Genomic DNA, 17,858 nt, shown 5'->3' with positions numbered 1-17,858 from the left:
TCATGCATATTCCCCAAGTGAGAGAGTAAGCCAGCAAAGATCCCTCTTCCCATGGGTGTTTCACCTTCTTCAGATAAAATGGGAATTACCTTCATCAGCACAGGATCTGGTGTAATTATTACTGTTGTAGGTATTTTTATAAAGAAAGAGAACATCTTGGATCCTGTCCTTGTTGACGTCTTCCATGGCCAGAAAGTCATAGGTGACTGGAAAAGAAATTTACAGACTATGCTCCATGGGCCATACCTGTCTATGGGAAGGTCAAATCTAATTCCACTCACTTCTCTGCTCTGTAGGGTATGGTGCTCCCATTGTGAAATTTGCCACTGTGAGTTTCTCAATAAAAGCAGTCTTCCTCACCAGGACAAGCAATTTCTCCAGAAACAGCAATCCTTTTGAGTTTTTGAGATATGAGTATAGCTATGCATCCCAGACTAGCCTCAATCCTCCTGCCACACCCTCCTGAGTATACTCTCAGGTGTTAACTTTCAGAAGGACAAGCAAGCCATCCAAGTGTTACAAACAGGTCCTCTTGTTGGTTATGGTGATTCACACTCATATCCCAGCACTCAGGAGGATAAGGCAAGAGGATTGTTGTAAGTTCACAGTTAGCCTGGACTACACACAGAGTTCCAGTTCAGCCTGGGATAAAGTAAGATTCCCCATCTCAAAAAACAAAAAACTGGGTGGCTGAAGAAATGCCTCAGAGGTTAAGAGTGCTGGCTGCTCTTTCAGAGGACCTGGGTTCAATTCCCAGCACCCACTTGGCGGCTAACAACTGTCTGTAGCTCCAGTTCCAGGGGATCTGTCACCCTCTTCTGACCTCCATGGGCATTGCATGACATGAGTGCACTTACATATACGCAGGCAATACACTCACACACACAAAATAAAAATAATAAAATATATTCAAAAAACTGAACAGGTTTTCAGGAAAGTATCCTCCTAGACCAGCATGGGATTCAGAGAGCCATACTCCATCCTTGTAAAACATTCTACTTCTTTTCATGCAAGGACTCAAATGATAAACTCTATGCCTTAAAATCAAGAGGATGAAATGTTCCTAAAAAAATTCAAAATGGATCAGAGTCCTAAACAAAACTATAAAAAAGGTTGGAAGAAAACAGGGAGAGAAAAATCTTCATAGCATTTGATATGATATTCAAAGTATAGATGACAAAAGAAAAAGTATAAACTAGATTTTTTGGGGGGGGTGGGGAGAGAAAAATATAAAGTAGATTTTTTTTTTTTTTTTTTTTTTTTGTGATGAAAAGTTAGCTTTTTTTAAATTTTGTTTTCTGGGCTTTTTGAGACAGGGTCTCCCTGTAGCCCCAGCTGTCCTGGATTCACTATGGAGACCAGGCTGGCCTTGAACTCACAGAGATCCACCTGCCTCTGCCTCCCGAGTGCTGGGATTAAAAGCATGCACCACCACGCCCAGTGAAAAGTTAGTTTTAGCTTAAAAAAAAAATGCCTTTAATCCTAGTACTCAGGAGGCAGAGGCAGGCGGATCTCTATGAGTTCAAGGCCAGGCTGGTCTACAAAGTGAGTTCCAGGACAGCTGGGCTACAGGAAGACCCTGTCTCAAAAAGACCCCCCAAAAAATTTATTGAGAATTTTATACATGCATATAAGGTATTTTGATCAAATCCACGCCCATTCCCACCCCACTCCTCCCATACCTCCCCATCACTTTTTTTCTGATACTTCATATATTCTTTCTTTCCTTTTCTTTTTTCCTTCCTTCCTTCCTTCCTTCCTTCCTTCCTTCCTTCCTTCCTTCCTTCCTTCCCTCCCTCCCTTCCCTCCCTTCCTTCCTTCCTTCCTCTTTTTCTTTTATGGGGCTTTTTGCTATGCTGAGTGGTTAATTAAAAATGTGGTATATTTACACAATAGACTTCTATTCAGCAGTAAATGATGAAATAATAAAATCTGGATCTAGAAACTGTTATACTAAGTGAAGTAACACAGACTCAGAAAAATAAAAGACATATGCTCTCCCTCATTTGTGGATCCTAGCACCAAATCCTTTTAAATTCTATGTTCTTTTAATAGGATGATGCTGTACAGCAGTCTCTTTTGCATGAAATAACTACCATTGTCACGACTTCAGCTGAGCCTGATCGCTAAACATTGTCACAATTGGGCTTGTTGACAGTTGTGCTCCTTCATTAAAGGAGGAGCAAGCAGGGTCATTGGACCCTCACTGGAGTATCCAGCCACTCTTCCCAGCCAACTATATGTAATTTGGCCCTAATCACACATGGTCTCCTGGATTTGACAAGGGCTAAAGTATATAATCTGGGGAAAGCTACGAAGAGAAGGCTTGATCCATGCTGGGTAAAGGCTTTCCAGTGTGCATACCCTCAGGTCATACATACACCTCAGCAACCCCTCAGTCATCTCTGTAAGTAAGCTCAGTAAATTCATTGGTTTTCCAGGAAACCTTTAATTAAACATTGGTTTGACACTAGAACCTTAAGATAAGCATGGTGGCGCACACCTTTAATCCCAGCACTCAGGATGCAGAGGCAGGTGGATCTCTGTGAGTTCAAGGCCAGCCTGGTCTACATAGTGAGTTCCAGGGCAGCTGGGGCTACAGGGAGACCCTGTCTCAAAAAGAACGAAATAAAAAGGAAAAAAAAAAAAAAAAAAGGGATAAGCATTGCTTAGTATCCCCAGGAAAAGAATTCTCACAACAGATGGAAAATTTATTTTTTAATGTTATGTCTCATAATTATTAAAAAAGAAAAAGAGAATGTAAGAGATGTTAAAAGGACATGGGGATGGAGATATTTTCCTAACTATACAGAAAAAATGAGAAAGCCTATGAAAGTGACAAAGGTCTGTGTAGGTTATATATAAAGGATGAGACAAAAATAATATACACATACAATCTTAAAATTTCTAAGGCCATAGTTTAGTCAACTAGTTTAAGGAACAAAACTAGTTTAAGGTTTATCTGAGAACCTTTGGTTTTTGCCCAAGCTTTATCTATATAGCACATGGTAATTAAAACTACCAGATTGGTGGAACTAACCTTCTTGGATGTTTAACAGCCATACTTTGAGGCCTATACTAATCTGGTCAGAGGGACTTAAAGGACAGTTTTTTGCTCCTTGCCCTCCAAGGTCGACTAAGTTCCAGGGGATTACGGAGCATTTCTCAAAATGTCCTGCAACTGTGGTGAGTCACCTGTCCTCTTATTCAAGGAGGCCATAGAGACCCCACCAGATGGACTTGAACCAGCGTCTAGTCTACAAAGAGGAGGGTCAACTCAGAGGAAACATTTCCGTCATGCTTTCAAGTGATGCTGGCCATGGTCAAACAGGACATTTGACTTATCTTCACATAGGCAGAACTGGTAAAAGAACTGGTGGCTCCTCCCAAGCCCATGTGACCCCTGAGGAACAGATCCTCAAATGACCTTAAGAGTAAAAATAAATTGGTTTATTTGGGCCAACTGTATGGTCTTAAGCACCCAAAAGGAAAGTATAACCAAAGATTAAAGTGATCAGTATATTTTTTTAAGAGTTCAAGGGATTACACTTCCCAGACATTAGGCTTAAGTCCATATAAAATGTTATTTAGACAGTTATTTCACATTGATGATTTTGTTTCTAAGCAAAAAGTGATTCTTAGATGTAAGCCTTCAAATCTTGGTCTGCAATACTGTAGTGTCCACCTGCAGCTAAGGGAGACAACCCACTATTCTAAAATGATGGCTAAATTTGTTTTCACCCCCTATCTAGAAGCCTTTGAGAGGGAACTGATACTGATTCTATCTACTCCATCAGCTATCAAAATGCCTGAAAACAAATCCCGAGTCCATCACTCTCGAGTCCAGCCTTGGCGACAAAAGAAAAATGAGAAGGAACCCAATAGAGGGATGCTTTTGGATGCTCTCATCAAGAAATTCCAATAGACTCTGATATGAACATTTGAAACTTGCCCTGTTCTGACTTTTTTCTGTTCCCTGTCTAGAACTTGTAATGTTAACTACTCTTGCCTTTACTTCTCCTTCGCATCTCCTATTCACCAGTCAAGGACTTTCTTTTCACCCTCATAAGAGTTATGCAATTTGGGAGTCTTTTAGATAGACCCACTGAAGGGGTACTCCAATTGCCTCACCCTGTGTCCCTGTTCAACAAGGAAGAAGCCAGAGAGGTCTACGTCCCGATTCCCTATGGGCAATTTGGGAAACCTCTTCAGAAGATGGTGTGATAAGAATAGAAGGTAGGAATTGGCTAGGCAGTTAGGGTAAAAAGACCCCAAAGAAAAGCAGCCAGTTTCTTGGCTAAAAGTCAAAATGTCCTTGGGTCTCTTAGCAACATACTCTGTTCCTAAGGCCAAAAATGTCAAAAGTATTTGGGAGCTCTTATCTAATCCCTAAAAGATTTTAGGGTTACCTCTTCATTTTTGGGAGGCAAAAGCTGGCGGATCTCTGAGAGTTCAAGGCCAGCCTGGTCTACATGAGTTCCAGGCCAGCTGGGGCTACAGGGGGAGACCCTGTCTCAAAAAGACCAATAAATAAATAAATAAGTAAATAAATAAATAAATAAACTATTAAAAAAATGAAACAACCCTGTTGAGAAGGAGGAAAATGATTTAATAGCCATTTCTCCTAATATTTACAGATGATGAACAAGCATATGAAAAGATGCTCAACATCACTAGTTATTAGGAATCCAAACTATAAGGATGCACTAGGTATAGTAATGCACAAATGTAATCCCAGCACTCAAGAGCTAGAAGCAGGGGGCTAGACAGATGGCTCAGCAGTTAACAGTACTGGCTGCTCTTACAGACAACCTGGAGCGTGGTTCCCAGCATCCACAAGGCAGCTAACAACTGTCTGTAACTTTAGTTCCAGTGAATCCATCACTTTTTCCTGGCCACCATGGACACTGTATGCATGGGATACACTTATATACATAGAAGCAAAACATTCATACACATAAAAAGTAAAATGTTTTTTTTTTTTTTTTTTTTGGTCTTTTTGAGACAGGGTCTCCCTGTAGCCCCAGCTGTCCTGGAACTATGTAGACCAGGCTGGCCTTGAACTCAGAGATCTGCCTGCCTCGGCCTCCCGAGTGCTGGGATTAAATGTGTACGCCACCATGCCTGGCTTGTAAAATGTTTTTTTTTAAAAAATATTTTATTATTTTTATTTATTTATTATTTATTTACTTATTTATTTGTTTATTATTTTTTGGTCTATTTTTGAGACAGGATCTCTGACCTGGCATTCGCTATGTAGACCAGGCTGGCCTCAAACTCACAGAGATCTGCCTGCCTCTGCCACCCAAGTGCCAGGATTAAAGGTGTGCACCATCACGCCCGGCTTTATTATTTTTATTTTATGTGTATGAGTGTTATGCCTGCATGTAAGTAAGTGCACCCTTGTCGTGCAATGCCCACAGAGGACAGAAAAGACTGTTGGATCCCCTGAAACTGGAGTTACAGACAGCTGTTAGCTGCCATGTGGGTGCTGGGATTCGAACCTGGGTCTTCTTGCAAGAACACTCAGTGCTTTTAAGTGCTGAGCCATTTCTCCAGCCTGTAAAATTTATTTTTTAAAAAAGAGCTGGAGGCAGGAAGGTTAGGATGAGATCAAGGGTTACCCTCAGTCACAGAACAAGTTTGAGTCTAGCTTGAGCTAGAGTGAATTATAGGCCAGCCAGGGCTACATAGCAAGATCCTGTTTAGCGGGGGGCCGGGGAAGGCTGGCAAGATTGCTCAGCAGGTAAGATACTTGCTGCCAAGACTGAGGACCTGAATTTGATTCCTGGAACCTACATGGTGGAAGGAGAGAACTGATTCCCACAAGCTGTTCTCTGACTGTCAATTGCATGCTATGGCATGCCCAGGCCCCACACACATGCACAAAATAATTTAATTAAGTTTTTAAAATTTAGATGTAAAAAAGTTCTTTAAGGGGCTGAAGAGATGCCTCAGCAGTTAAGAACACTGACTGTTCTAGCAGAAGACCTGGGTTCGAATCCCAGCACCCACATGGCAGCTAACAACTGTCCATAACTCCAGTCCCAGGGGATCCGACAGCCTCTTCCAACCTCCGCGGGCATTGCATGACACGGGTGCACTTACCTACATGCATACAAAAAAAAAAAAAAAAAAATTCTTAAAAAAAAAAAAAAGCATGGGTCTGGAGAGATGGCTCAGCGGTTAAGAGCACTGACTGTTCTTACCAAAGACCCAGGTTTGAATCCCAGCACCCACATGGTGGCTAACACTTGTCTATAATTCCAGTTTCGGGATTCTGATACCTTCTTCTCTCCTCCATGGGTACTGCACAGCATGGGTATACTTACATACATGCAGACAATATACTCATACACATAAAATTAGATAAATCAAAAAAAAAAAAAAAGCAAACAGTTAAAGATGTAGTCTAGTTGACTCAGTGCTTGCCTAGCACACATGAAGCCAGGGTTCAACCTTCAGCAGTATACAAATCAGGCATGGTGGCACAAACAAGCAAGCAAATAAATTACAAGGAGACACCATTTCAAGCCCATCAGGATGGATACTTGGAAAACAAAAATGGAAAATAAGTGTTAGCAAACTGGAATCCTTATGACTGATGCTAAGATTAGAGAATCCAAAATTAAATTCACAAAAATTCATTTTACAACATTAAGGTAAATTTTGAAATGCAATTATTAAAGGAGCAAGAGTTGAAGAACTGTAAATAGTTCAGTTAGTAGACTGCCCAGCATGCATAAAGCCCTGGGTTCAATCTCCAGCACCACATAAAATCCATAACATTGGGTATAGTAGCACACTTGAAGGCAAGGGGATTAGGAGTTCAAGGCCAGCCTGAGGTACATGACATCCTGTCCTACCCCCCCAAAAAAACAAAATATATAATGAGAAATTTAAAGGCTAATGCTGTTGCTTTTCATAAAGGTTAATTTCATGGGACAGAAATAAAGATGTGATTTGGTCTAGCTTTACCACCTGGAACACCTCAGAATGACTGGTCTCTACATCTACTGCATGGTTCTCCACATCTAACAATGCCTTCTCTAAATCTTCCTGCCACTGTTCTGTTTCACTGAATTGTTTTCAGAAAGTAACTGGCCAGACTGCTTTTGCTTATTTACCTGACCATGGTAGGGCTTCCAGTTCACCCAGAGACACCTGAAATCCCAAAGCTCAGAGGCAGAACTGGCAGCAACTTAGTACTGACTCACTGTCAAAGACTACAAGACTCAGATACATAATAGTACTTCCTAGAGTGGGGATTCTGGACCCTCACTCTGGAGAAAGGCTCCTGCAGGCTTACCTGAGGCATTGTAGTCGATCCTCCACATTCGCTCAGACAAAGGTCGTTCTGGACATGGGATGAGGAAAGAGACAACAAACACCACAAAAAGGCAGACAAACAGGGAAAGGAAAAATGCAACTGTGCGGCATCGGGATAGTCGGGACTGCGGAGTTCTGCTTTTTAAGTTATCTTCTGTTTTCAACTGTTTTCCCACATTTTCCTGTGATTTTCTCTCTTCGTTCTTCAAGGGGTGTATTTCAGCTTCTAAATCCTTGTTATCCATCATTCTGAGTGCATTCCCAAGCTTAACTGTGGGTCAATGCACAAGAGAAGAAGTGTTAAGGCCAGCAGAGAGCTGTGGCATGTGGCCAATTCTATTGTTTTCTTTTGACAATTTAAAACAATTTTTATTAACTATTATTATCATTGTGTCTGTGTGGGTGCAAACATACCACAATATACATGTGGAAATCAGAAGACAGCTTTGTGGAGTCACTTCTCTCCTTAAACCTTTACATGGGTTCAGGAGATCAAACTCAGGTTGTCAAGCTTACATATCAAACACTTTATCCACTAAGTTGTGCCCCCCCCCCCCGCCTTTTGGTGTCAGGCAGGGTCTCACTATGCAGTCTGGGCTAGCCTCAAACTCACAGAGATCCTCCTGCCTCTGCCTCCTAAGTGCTGGTATTAAAGGTGTGTGCTAATATGCCCAACTTCACTTTGCATTTTGGAGACAGGGCCTTACTATGTAGCCCTGGCTAGACTCCAACTCAAGGCAATCCTCCTGCCTCAGCCTCCCAAATGCTGGGATAATACATGAGAACCACCATGCCCAGCTTTTGTTCTCATTCTTAGGTACTTGGTTACAACTGTCACTGTGGGCTACCTGTCCAAGAAATATAAGTTGTGGTATTCACTTGGGTAGCACATATACTAAAAAACTAGAATGATACAGAGATCAGCATGGCCCCTGTGCAAATATGACATGTAAATTCTTGTGCTCCATATTTTTAAAAAAATTTATTTATTATTTTTATTTTATGTGTATGTGTGTATTGCCTGCATGTAGGTAAGTGCACCCGTGTTGTGCAATGCCCATGGAAGACAGAGAGGCTGTTGGATCTTCTGGGACTGGAGTTACAGACAGTTGTTAGCTGCCATGTGGGTGCTGGCATTTGAACCTGGATCTTCTGCAACAACAGTGTTCTTAACTGCTGAGCCATCTCTCCAGCCCCTCAAGAAGGCTTTTAAGTAACAGAGAAAGGTAACTTGGTTGTGTAAAATCAGCAGCCAGGAAATTCTCCATCTCTAACACACTGGTATTTCTGCCCATTTCACAAGGGTACATGGTGACCACAACTGATTACAACAAAGCCCACATATCATTAACCAAGTCCCACCTGTGCATATGCCAGGCGCTCCTGAGTAGCCTCCAGCACAGATGGTAAAAGGGAACCCATCTGACTCTGGCGGACTCACAAGAGATCTGCTCTACAAGCTTCCTCTGAACTCAAACCTTCCCTCCAAAGGGGAAGGGATAGCAAAATGGAAACTTGAAGATTCACTAAAGTCCCTCCCCAGTTTTACGGAAAGAGTGAACAACTGCTGGGGGAGGAGACTCTGACTAGCCAAGTTGCTTAGAGAAGGTTCTCTGACCTGTCCAGCTGCCTGCAAGTTGCTTAGAGAGCTCTAGGACTGCAGTTTCCCTGAGTCATCACCTTGGTGGGTGGGCTTTTTTGGTGATGCAGCTCCTTTTGATGTTCCTGTTTGTAATCCCAACAAAACTTACTGGTTCACCAAACTGGACTTTGGTACAATCATTACTTTGGGCTATTGTGAACTCCCTTTTGGGGGTAAGTAGATGTGGTATGTTGTGTCTCCCCAGGAAAAGTCTGTCATACAAGATTTAAACTCTTTTTTAAAAGTTTGTTTTGTTCTTTTAAAGACTTTGTAGCCCTGGCTGAGCAGGAACTTGTTATATAGACCAGGCTGGCCTCCAACTCACAAAAGAATCACCTGCCTCTGCCTAACAAGTGCCAATTTCAAGAAAGCTTAAGTGAAAGTAGGTAATGGAGTCACTTGTAAGTATATGTAACCTGGCACAATGATTTGATTATGTCTCCCTTGCTTTCCTTATTGGTAAAGTTCACAAGTTTACTTTTGAAAACACTAAAAAAATTGTGGGTTTTTTTTTTTTTTTTTGCTCTGAAACAGGGCCTCAGGTAGTCCAGGCTGGTCTCAAACTATTTAAATAGTCAAAGTTGGCATTAAATTCCTGACCCTCCCTCACCCACCTCCCTATTGCTAGGATAACAGACATATGTCCCTATGCTCTGCTTATAAGACTAAAGAGTAAATTGTCAGTATATAAAGCACTTACCACAGTACCTAGCACATAGTAAGCATTCAAACACCAGTTTATGATTACAAATAACAACATAAAGGATTTCAAATTTTTTTTTATGTGTATTGGTGTTATGCCTGCATATATGTAAGTGCACCTATACCATGCAATGCCTACAGAGGCCAGAAGGTGTTGGATTCCCTGGAACTGGAGTTGACTGTTGTTAGCCACTATGTGGGTCCTGGGAATTGAACCTGGGTCTTCTGCAAGAGCAACCAGTTCTTTTAACTGCTGAGCCATCTCTCCAGCACAGTTTAATAACATAAGGGATTTTTAAAAAGGTTTTAAATACATTTGTGTGTGTGTGTGTGTGTGTGTGTATGCTTGTGGGAGTTGGTTCTTACACCACGTGGGTCTCTAGAAATCAAACTCAGGTTGTTAACAGCAAGTGCCTTTAACTACTGAGCCATCTCACTAGCCCTTATAAAGGATATTTAAGCAGGCCTCACGAGTAGAAAAAATGGACAGAAAATGTCCACAAGTGTGTAAGAACCTGAGTCCTGGCTGTGGAGAGATGATCAATGCCTATCCTTGCTAGGCTCCTCTTGCTGCTGAACCATGAGCAGATGTGGTGGGTAGATAAGGAATGGTCTCCTCAGAAGCCAAAATGGGGCTGGACATGGGATAATAAAAGTCAGTCAAATGGGGGCTAGAGAGATGGCTCAATGGTTAAGAACACTGTTTTTGCAGAAGACCCAGGTTCAAATCCCAGCACCCACATGGCAGCTAACAACTGTCCATAACTCCAGTCCCAGGGGATCCAACAGCCTCTTCTGTCCTCCATGGGAATTACATGACAGAGGTGCACTTACATACATGCAGGCAATGCAGTCATACATATAAAATAATAATAAATAAAATTTTTTAAAAAGTCAGTAAAGTGCTTGCCACACAAGGACCTAAATTCAATCCCTAGCACCACACAAAAAGTCAGGTGCACCAGTGTACACCTATAATCCCAGTGCTGGGAAGACAGAGATGAAGGAGTCCCTGGTACTTCCTGGCTAGTCAGTCTAGATGAATTGGTGAGGTATAGGTTAGTGAGAGACCCTTTCTCAAAATATAAGATAGAGTTGAAGAAGACACCCAGTGTTGACCTCTGGCCTCCACATGTGTATGTGCATACACACATACACACACACACACACACACAGAAATCAAAATAGAAAACACACTTAAACTTGATATAGTCATAGCATGGGGCTCCCATGTAGTATGAGACTATTTTCTGAGCCAGACAGACATCATCTATAGGAGTTCAGCTTTGCCCACTTGCAGATCATCACAGCTGGGCCTGCTGACTGTCAACATCCCTGACATCCCCACATAGGAGGGTCATCTGAGTACCCAGCTACTCCTCCCAACCTGTTGTATGCAATTCAGACCTAACTGCACATGGCCTCAGGGAGGGGCTAGGAGAAGGCTTGTTTATGTGGCTATAGAGAAGCCATTGCCCACTGCTGGGTGGAGACATTCCAGTGTGGGTGGAAGGGGGGGCACCCACACTTTTGTAAGTAACCCTTCATCTAAGCTCTATAAGTAAGCCCAATAAACTCACTGGTCCCAAGTGAACTTTGGTGGTATTGTATTTCAGTCTGTCCTTAGGACTAAGGGAGGAGGGGGTGGACAGGATGAACAGGGTGGACGTAGTTTACATCTCCCCCAGGGAAGGAGTTTTAGCAACACCCGATATATCTGCCAATCGTCCCTTCAGCCCTGACTTGCTTCTGCTGAATGTATGTAGGAACAGATTTCTACCTTACACAAGGCAAGATATTTGTTAATTGTATTTTTTTAGTTGTAATTCACATCAGCTACCTGAGAAGGATGGTAGGGATCATGCAATACAAATGGGTTACAACCTCAGTTTACCCAAAAGAGAAGTCCATAGTCCATGACTCACAGGGTAGATGAGGACATACCAGAGGACAGTCAGAGGTGCCATAAGCAAAATCCACAGCTTCACCTGTTCCAATGCTGAGTCAGGAACACATGGCCAGATAAGAGGTAGCTTTTTCTGTTGTGAACTTTTGTTTTCTGAATTCACCTGTTTTTCTTTGACTAATTTAGTAATAGAAATTCACTTAGAAATTTGTGCCTATTCCCACTAGAATGTTTTTAATTAATTACTTATTGTGGTACTGGGGATTGAATCTAGGCCTCATACAAGTTAGGTAAGTAGCAGATCACCAAGCTACCTCAGCTCTCTTATTTTTGAGAAAAGTCACTAAATTGAGCTGGCTAGTTTTGAACTCACTCTATAGCTGAGGCTGGCCTTAAACTTTCAATACTCAACCTCCTAAGTAGCTGGGATTATATGCCTCTGTCATCACATCTCACTTTAGAATGGCTTTAATTTTAAAAGTAAAATTTGTCATATAATGTTGGTGGGAAATTGTGCAGCTGCTTTGGCAATAGTCTGGCAGTTCCTCCTCTGTATATGATACAGAGATCACTGTATCATATAGCCGTTGCACTCTCTGATACATACCCACAAAAACTTAAAACAGATACTTGAGAACTGTAAAAAATGCTCAGCTTCCAAAAAGGAGAAATAACAAATAAATGAGTAAACAAAATGAGGCCCATTTGCTACTCAGCCATAATGAAGAATGAAGTGGGGTTGGAGAGATGGCTCAGGGATTAAGCACACTTGCTGTTCTTGCCGAGGACCTAGGTTTGTTTCCCAGCACCCATGCGGTGGCTCATAACCACCAGTAAGTCTATTCCAGGGGGCTCCAACTCCCTCTTCTTATCTCCAAAGGCTCCTGCACATACATGGTAAACTCAAGCAGGCATACACACTTAAACATAATAAATCTTTTTCTTTTTTTTTTTTTTTTTTTTTTTGGTCTTTTTGAAACAGGGTCTCCCTGTAGCTCCAGCTGCCTGGAACTCACTCTGTAGACCCAGGCTGGCCTTGAACTCACAGAGGATCCGCCTGTCTTTGCCTCCCGAGTGCTGGGATTAAAGGCATGTCCCACCACGCCCGGCTTTTTTGGGTCTTTTTGAGACAGAGTATCCCTGTAGTCCCAGCTGGCCTGGAACTTACTGTGCTGGTCTTGAACTCAGAGATCTGCCTGCCTCTGCCTCCCAAGTGCTTGGAACTAAAGGGGTGCACCATCACGCCCAGCCAAAAATAACAGCTCTTAAAAACAATAAGAATGAAGCATGGGGCCACATGCTTTAATCCCAGCACTTGGGAGACAGAAGCGGGGGGATCTCTGTGAGTTCAAGGCCAGCCTAGTCTATATAGCAAGTTCCAGGCCAGCTAGGGTTATATAATGAGACCCTGTCTCAAAAAGACAAAAAAGCACACAAAATGAAATAACCCAGACACAAATAAGTCAGTGTTGCATAGAGTATGACTCCACTTACATGAAGCATATCAAATAGCCGTATCTGTAAGGGCACAAAGTAACCAGGATTGCCAGATGGGAAAGATGGGGAGCAACCAATAAATATGGATGGGGTTTCCTTTTGATATGTGAAAATGTGGTGGTGGTAGTTGAAAATACTGTGAATGTGAACTTCATTAATGGAGAATTTTATGTTTTGTTCTTGTTTTTCTGAGACAGGGTCTGATTATACTATATAGCCAGGCTGGCTTATATTCTGTTTTTCACCACACACACACACACACACACACACACACAAATATCTGTGTGCATTCTCCTTGGTACTGAGGTATGAGTTTTCACTTCTTGAAGGTCAGGAAAGGTATTCCTATCAAAGTATCAAAGGTAATGAGTTGGGTACAAGGAAAATCAAACAGTGAGTCATGCTAGGCACCTAATTAAACCCAAGCACCTGAAACAGGTGGGGCAGTCAGTAAGGTTGTATGGAAAAGATAACAAGGGGAAAAGTCAGCAGTTCCACCTGGCAGTGGGTCAACATCAAGGCCCACGGGTGAGGCCTGGAGAACGGGAATGCTTTCTTCAGCAAGTTCCAGCCACCATGAACACAAGAAAGGGATATTTGAAATGCTTAAAGCTTACATTCTTTTTTTGGCAAAGGAAAGAAAACTGAATGAGAAACCAGAATGCTAACGTTCTGGATGCTATCTTTAAAGCACACTTATTTAAGAGCCTTCACACATCAGGCAGAAACTCGAGCTCTAAGCCTTGGCTGATTATCAACTGTTAGAAGCCAGAGCATCTTTCAGTGTTATAAGGCAAGCACCCCTAAACTTCACACACTAAGCCAGGTGTGGTGGCTCATATCTGTAACTTCAGAATTTGGGAGGCTAAGGCAGGAGGATTGCCACAGAGTTCAAGGTTAGCTTCAGCTACAGAATGAGAGCCTGTCTCAAAAACCACATGAAAAAATTCACACACCAGACATCAGTGAGGGCCCAGAAGTCTGAAAACATGCCCATCTGTCCTCAAGGTATATTTCCTAGACCTACCTGGTGGTGGGTTACCTGAAGGCGTTTTCAATAGAAGCTTCTGGCTGTCCACTGGGGCATCTGGTCACTGGTCTTTGACAGGGGGTCTGTGTCTTCATTAGCTGAGGCAGACCTAAGGAGTTGTAAAGCCTTTGGTAATTGAATTTTACTGCAGCAGGTCCTACCACAGCCTTGATTCTGTCTCTTATCCACACCAGAATCATCTGGGTGCTTACACAGTCCTGATGCTGAGCCCCACACCATCTAAGCACCATCTCTGGGTAGCGTCTTGGTCAGGAGCATGATCATCACAGCCAAGGGGAGAAGCACTGTTGAACGGCATTGCATGACACAGGTGCACTCACATACATGCAGGCAATACACTCATACACATAAAAATAATAATAATAACAAATATTAAAAAAAACAAGCTGGGGGCTGGAGCAATGGCTCAGTGGTTAAGAACACTGGTTGTTAATGAGACGGATGCACTTATATACATGCAGGCAATACATGCATACACATGAAATAAAAAAAATTAAAAAGTCAAGCTGTAAAAGTTATAGCTCAATAGCCGGGAGTGGTGGCACATTTAATCCCAGCACTTGGGAGGCAGAGGCAGGTGGATCTCTGTGAGTTCAAGGCCAGCCTGGTCTACACAGTGAGTTCCAGGACAGCTGGGGCTACAGGGAGACCCTGTCTCAAAAAGACAAAAGAAAAAAAAAGTTATAGCTCAAAATTAAAGAAATGGTAAACTCTTTTTATTACATTTATTTATTTATTTATTATTTATTTATTTATTGGTCTTTTTGAGATGGGGTCTCCCTATGGCCACTGTCCTGGAACTCACCATGTAGACCAGGCTAGCCTTGAACTCACAGAGATCTGCCTGCCTCTGCCTCCCAAGTGCTGGGACTAAAGGTGTGCGCCACCATGCCCAGCTTACATTTATTTATTTATTTATTTATTTATTTATTTGCACTCGTGCTATGTAGAGGTCAGAGGACAATTTGCAAGACTCAGTTCTCTCCTTCTATCATGTCAGTTTCAGCAAGGACTGAACTCAAGTTGACAGGCTTGGCAATAAGCACCTTTATCCATAGCCATCTCACTGGTCTAGGAATGTTACCCTCTTAAATGTACTTTGTGATTCATCATATGAAATCAGACCAAATGAGACAACTGTAGCAGGGATGGAATACTGGCATTTTCTGTTACTGGCTTCTGTTTTTGTTTTTTTTTAATTTTGTTATTTTTATTTTATGTGTATGAGTGTATTGCCTGCACATATGTGAGTGCACCCATGTCATGCAATGCTGCAGAGGTCAGAAGAGGGCTTCAGATTCCCCTGGAACTGGAGTTAAGGACGGTTCATAGCCACTATGTGAGTACTGGAAATCTAACCCAGGTCCTCTGCAAGAGCAATCAGTGCTCTTAACCGCTGAGCCATCTCTCTAGCCCCTGGCTTCTGTTGTTTTATGATACGGTTTCATGAAGCCCAGTCTGGCCTCAAACACATTGTATAATCAAAGATAGCCATGAACTCCAGATCTTCCTATTTCAGCCTCCCAAGTGATGGGATTACTGGTATACACCACGATGCTTTGGATGTTCTGTTTGAGACAGATCTATCTAGCCCAAGCTGGTCTGAAACTTGTGATCCTCTTGCCTCTGCTGCCCAAGCAGTGGGATTACAGGTGTGCATTGTTCCTTCTAGCAGTTATTCTGTCTTTTGATTTGGAGAGACCAATGAAATAAGAAGTACTGCTGCACACAGCCCTCACCTCTGCCACAGGACTTGGAAGCAGCAAGGAGAAACTCTAAATGCTCTTGAGTAACATGGGAAGTCATCTGCCTCAGGATGCATACGGAGTTCAGGAGACAACTTGTGGGAGTCAGTTCTTTCCTTCTACCATGTGGGTTTTGGGGGTTAAGCTCAGGTTGTTAGGCTTGGCAGCAGACACCTTTACCTGCTGAGTCACCTTTCCAGCCATTAGCCAGTGCTCTTGTGCACAGGGAGGAATGAAATAAGACGATTCAAAAAGCCAACCCATGGTTAGTAGCAAATTAATGCAGATATGTGACTTAATGAAATGAGCACTGGTTCCGCATGGGTACAGGGCTCTGGAGGAGCCCAGCCCTGAAGCCCCAAAGCAGCCCCGAGAAGGACCTTAGAAGACCTGGGCTGAGTCAGCTTGGGACCAAACCATAGTAAGCATGCTTGTGAAAGCCACCATTCTAACTGGGAAGCAAGGGTTTCCAAAACTGTGAAACAGTTACTAAATGTTTATGAAGGAATGACAAAATAATTTGTGAAAAGCTAGTTAAAAAATTGTAAGCCAGGTGTGGTGGCACAATTTGTAATCCCAGCACTTGGGAGGCAAAGACAGAGAGATAAGAAGTTCAAGGTCGGGGCTGGAGAGATGGCTCAGCGGTTAAGAACCTACACCTAGCACCTACATGGCAACTAACAACTGTCCATAACTCCAATCCCAGGGGGTCCTTCTGACCTCTGCCGGCATTGCACGACACAGGTCCATCTATCTACATGCAGGTAATACACATGCATACACATAAAATAAAAATAATAAAATTTTTAAAAAAAGTTTAAGGTCATCCCCTACTATATATGAGTTTGAGGCCAGCCTGTACTATCTATACGTGACCCTGTCTCCAAAACAAATAAGGGCTGGAAAATGGCTTAAAAGTACTTGCTGCTCTTGTAAAGGACCTGGGTTTGGTTCCCAGCACCCACATGGTAGCTTATAACTGTCTATAACTACAATTCCAGGGAAACCAATACACTCTTTTGGCTTCTGCTGGCATTGCATGCACAAGGTGCACTTATATACATACAGGCAAAACACTCATACACATAGAATACATATAAATCACTTTTTTTTTTTTTTTTGGTCTTTTTGAGACAGGGTCTCCCTGTAGCCCCAGCTGTCCTGGAACTCACTATGTAGACCAGGCTGGCCTTGAACTCACAGAGATCTGCCTGTGTGGTGGCGCACATGTACATACAATAAATAATTTTCAATGCGGTAAAGCATTTTATCTGCAGGATTTATTCTTGTGTCAATCAGGAATTTACTCCTGTGTTTCTACAAGATGAGCTGGAGAATCATGTTTACTCCCACAGTGCAAGGCAAGAAATAAGAACAAGTACTCAGCTGCTTGAGGGTGTTCATATGAGGCCCTGCCATAGGTTGAATGTTTGTTTGTCCTGCCCTGGGGTGGGGAGGCATGGACAGCATTATCACCCCATTTTACAGACAGGACACAAGCCTAGAAAGTGGGAGTGACTCACTTGCTGCCCATAGCCACCAGCCAGGAAGCAGCACAGGCTAATAAACATGAGCCAACCCTGGGTCATCTATGAGAGCAGCCAGTGCCCTTAACTGCTGAGCCATCTCTTCAGCTCTTAAAAAAAATTTTATGCCAGGCGTGGTGGCACACACCTTTAATCCCAGCACTTAGGAGGCGGAGGCAGGTGGATCTCTGTGAGTTCGAGGCCAGCCTGGTCTCCATAGCAAATCCAGGACAGCTGGGGCTACAGGGAGACCCTGTCTCAAAAAGACCAAAAAAATAAAATAAGATTTAAAGATAGGGCAGGAGAGGTGGCTCAGCAGTTAAGAGCACTGACTACTCTTGCAGAGGACCTGGGTTCAATTCCCAGCACTCACATGGCGGCTAACAACTGTCCATAACTCCAGTCCCAGGGGATATGATGCCTTCTTCTGAACTCCACAAGCACTGCATGACAAAGGGTG

General features: G+C 42.7%; 1 protein-coding gene and 1 non-coding gene across 8 annotated transcripts in view; one reads left to right on the top strand and one right to left on the bottom strand.

Annotated features, from left to right (window-relative positions):
- Fam234a (family with sequence similarity 234 member A) overlaps window positions 1-17,858 on the bottom strand; it is a 44,399-nt gene that overhangs the window by 7,599 nt on the left and 18,942 nt on the right. For 4 of the 7 annotated variants that reach the window (XM_008850805.3, XM_008850806.2, XM_008850801.3 and 1 more), the window contains exons 2-4: window positions 14,104-14,215; window positions 7,310-7,600; window positions 90-206 (exon numbers count right to left, since the gene is read on the bottom strand). In XM_008850805.3, the coding sequence (XP_008849027.1) occupies window positions 90-206; window positions 7,310-7,577 (385 nt within the window). In that variant the 5' untranslated portion in view covers window positions 7,578-7,600; window positions 14,104-14,215. The remainder of the gene's footprint in view (window positions 1-89; window positions 207-7,309; window positions 7,601-14,103; window positions 14,216-17,858) is intronic. The other 3 variants (XM_008850803.3, XM_029554850.1, XM_008850804.3) reach the window with 2 other exon arrangements.
- LOC115067302 lies at window positions 8,201-8,303 on the top strand. Its single transcript, XR_003846731.1, has one exon. It is a non-coding gene; the product is annotated as a U6 spliceosomal RNA (small nuclear RNA).

This window comes from Nannospalax galili, unplaced genomic scaffold (assembly GCF_000622305.1).
Source record: "Nannospalax galili isolate Female #2095 unplaced genomic scaffold, S.galili_v1.0 scaffold104, whole genome shotgun sequence".
Lineage (NCBI taxonomy): Eukaryota > Metazoa > Chordata > Mammalia > Rodentia > Spalacidae > Nannospalax > Nannospalax galili.
Note: the sequence above shows the minus strand (reverse complement) of the source record. Positions and strands in the feature narration are given on the sequence as shown.